We start from the raw sequence: 1,925 nt of genomic DNA on the forward strand, positions 1-1,925 counted from the left end.
TTGAGAAATGGATTGACCTTTTGTTGAGAATTACATTGTCGAAGTGATGAAGCATAAACTTGAAATGGTCAGTGTGGAGTGAACACAACTGTAGAAGGCAACAGCCAGGAAACATTTTCTGTGAAGTGGAGGGCAGCCTGGGAGCACCTCCCCCCCCACCCCCCCCCGTGTTCTTCTTAACTGCAAATCTTGTCTTAAAAGTGTCAACTTAAATTCTTGAGGCTGAAGTGGCATTGCTTTGAGCCTCTGGATATTTCTCCTCTGTGTTTTCGGAATTAAGATTCGGGTGCAAAGAGCACTAGATCAGGAGTCAGAGGACAGGGTATACGCCAGAACAGCACCTCAGGGACCTCCAGCCAGTTGCACTACATCTTGGGTAAAATGGGGATGATAATACTGAAAAATGTGAGTGTCGAATGAGGTGATGCAGGAGAGGTGCAAGGCCTCTGAGAGGGACCGAGTTTGCAGAGACACAAGAGAGCATTCTGATCTTGCCTCTCTTTTCTCTGGAGAACCTTCCTCAGGTAGTTAGATTTGTTCCCATTTTTCTTCTCCTGTGGAGAAGCAAGGCTGTCAGGCAAACACACTCTGCAAGCTGCTGTGTTACTCCCAGGGGTGATCTCCTATGGTTCCGTGGCTCTCAGCCCAGCACTCCCCAGGGTGGGCTTGTGGTTCCGCTTTGGTGGGTCTGTTCTGCAGGGAGAGAGAAGCAAGGCAGGCCCCCGCCTGTCTGTCTGATCCAGAAAATCTGGCTTCACAGTGTCCCGGGACTTGATTGATCAGCCAAAACACCTGATTTCCACAGAGAGAAACTCTGTATTTTCCCAACTTTTGTTGTGATGCAGATATTTAACGTCAGGCCCTTCGGTCAGGAAGGAAGGACCCACCATCTGCAGACCCCCACGCCTTCCAAAGAGGGGCCTGGGGCTGCCCTCTGGGAGCCGGGCTTTCATGGAGACACATAAAGTTTGTTCTAGCAAAGGTTTTAAAAAACTTCTTTCTTTTTTTATTTTTTTAGCAGAAACAAGAAAACGTGGGTGTGTGAGTGTGAGTCAAGGGGGAGTTGATGTAGCACAGGCTTCACCTCTCCCCTCTCCGCTGTTCAGTGTGGCGCCAGGAGGAGGAATAAGTTCCGGGCTGTTTGTTTTGTGAGGGAAACTTGGGCAACAGGTTCCAGGACCAGGACTTAGACATGAAAGAAAATGTGAAGGCAGTTGAGGAGAATGGAAGGCACTTGGTCTTGTCCCCGCGCTGCCTCTGGCTTCTGGTGTGTCCCCACAGCTGACTTGACTTGGTGCCTGTGGGAATGAAAGGAGGGAGTTTGCAGTTTGGGGATGCCTACTCTGCATCAGGGGCTGTGCTGCGTGACTGATACTTTTCCATTTCATAGAATTCGAGGCTTAGAGAAGAGAAGACCTAATTCAAATGCACGTAAATGCAGCTCCAACTTTTCAACTTGCTTCTCAGGGCAGGGAAATGACTGGCGACAGGAAAATGAAATGAAGCAGGACTTTGACAAGGAAGGTGCTACCTAGATTGGGCTGGTGGTGTTGCTGCCTCCTAGAATCAGCCTTTCTGGAATTAAGTGGGTAACTTTGGTGACTTGGAAGGGCACCCAACCCAACTCAGTCTCTTCCACCCACTTGCTGCTGCCCCAAATATTCTAGGATGGAATGAGCATTACATTTGCTTAAAGCTTGAACATCTGTGGAAAGGCTAGTTGTCCCTTCCCTCAAACACCCTTAGGAACATCTTAAACTTTTCTCAGTAATTTATACGTGAGTGTGAATGAATTTGCCCTTCCTTCCTTTCTGTCTTCCTTCCTTCCTCCCTCCTTCCCTCCCTTCCTAGGAAGGGGTCCCTCAGCCCAACCTGCACCCTCTCCACTTCAGGAGCCCTCAGGGGATGTCCTACTGATGGCTTAG

General features: G+C 49.2%; 1 protein-coding gene across 1 annotated transcript in view; it reads left to right on the forward strand.

Annotated features, from left to right (window-relative positions):
- The window catches only part of GPR39 (G protein-coupled receptor 39), a 4,359-nt gene extending 2,824 nt beyond the window's left edge, over window positions 1–1,535 (forward strand). The window contains exon 2 of the mRNA XM_015562504.1: window positions 1,391–1,535. Coding sequence (XP_015417990.1) covers window positions 1,391–1,535 — 145 coding nt within the window. The remainder of the gene's footprint in view (window positions 1–1,390) is intronic.
- Window positions 1,536–1,925: the final 390 nt, after the last annotated feature.

The sequence above is a fragment of the Myotis davidii genome, unplaced genomic scaffold (genome assembly GCF_000327345.1).
Source record: "Myotis davidii unplaced genomic scaffold, ASM32734v1 scaffold897, whole genome shotgun sequence".
NCBI classification, from domain to species: Eukaryota; Metazoa; Chordata; class Mammalia; order Chiroptera; family Vespertilionidae; genus Myotis; species Myotis davidii.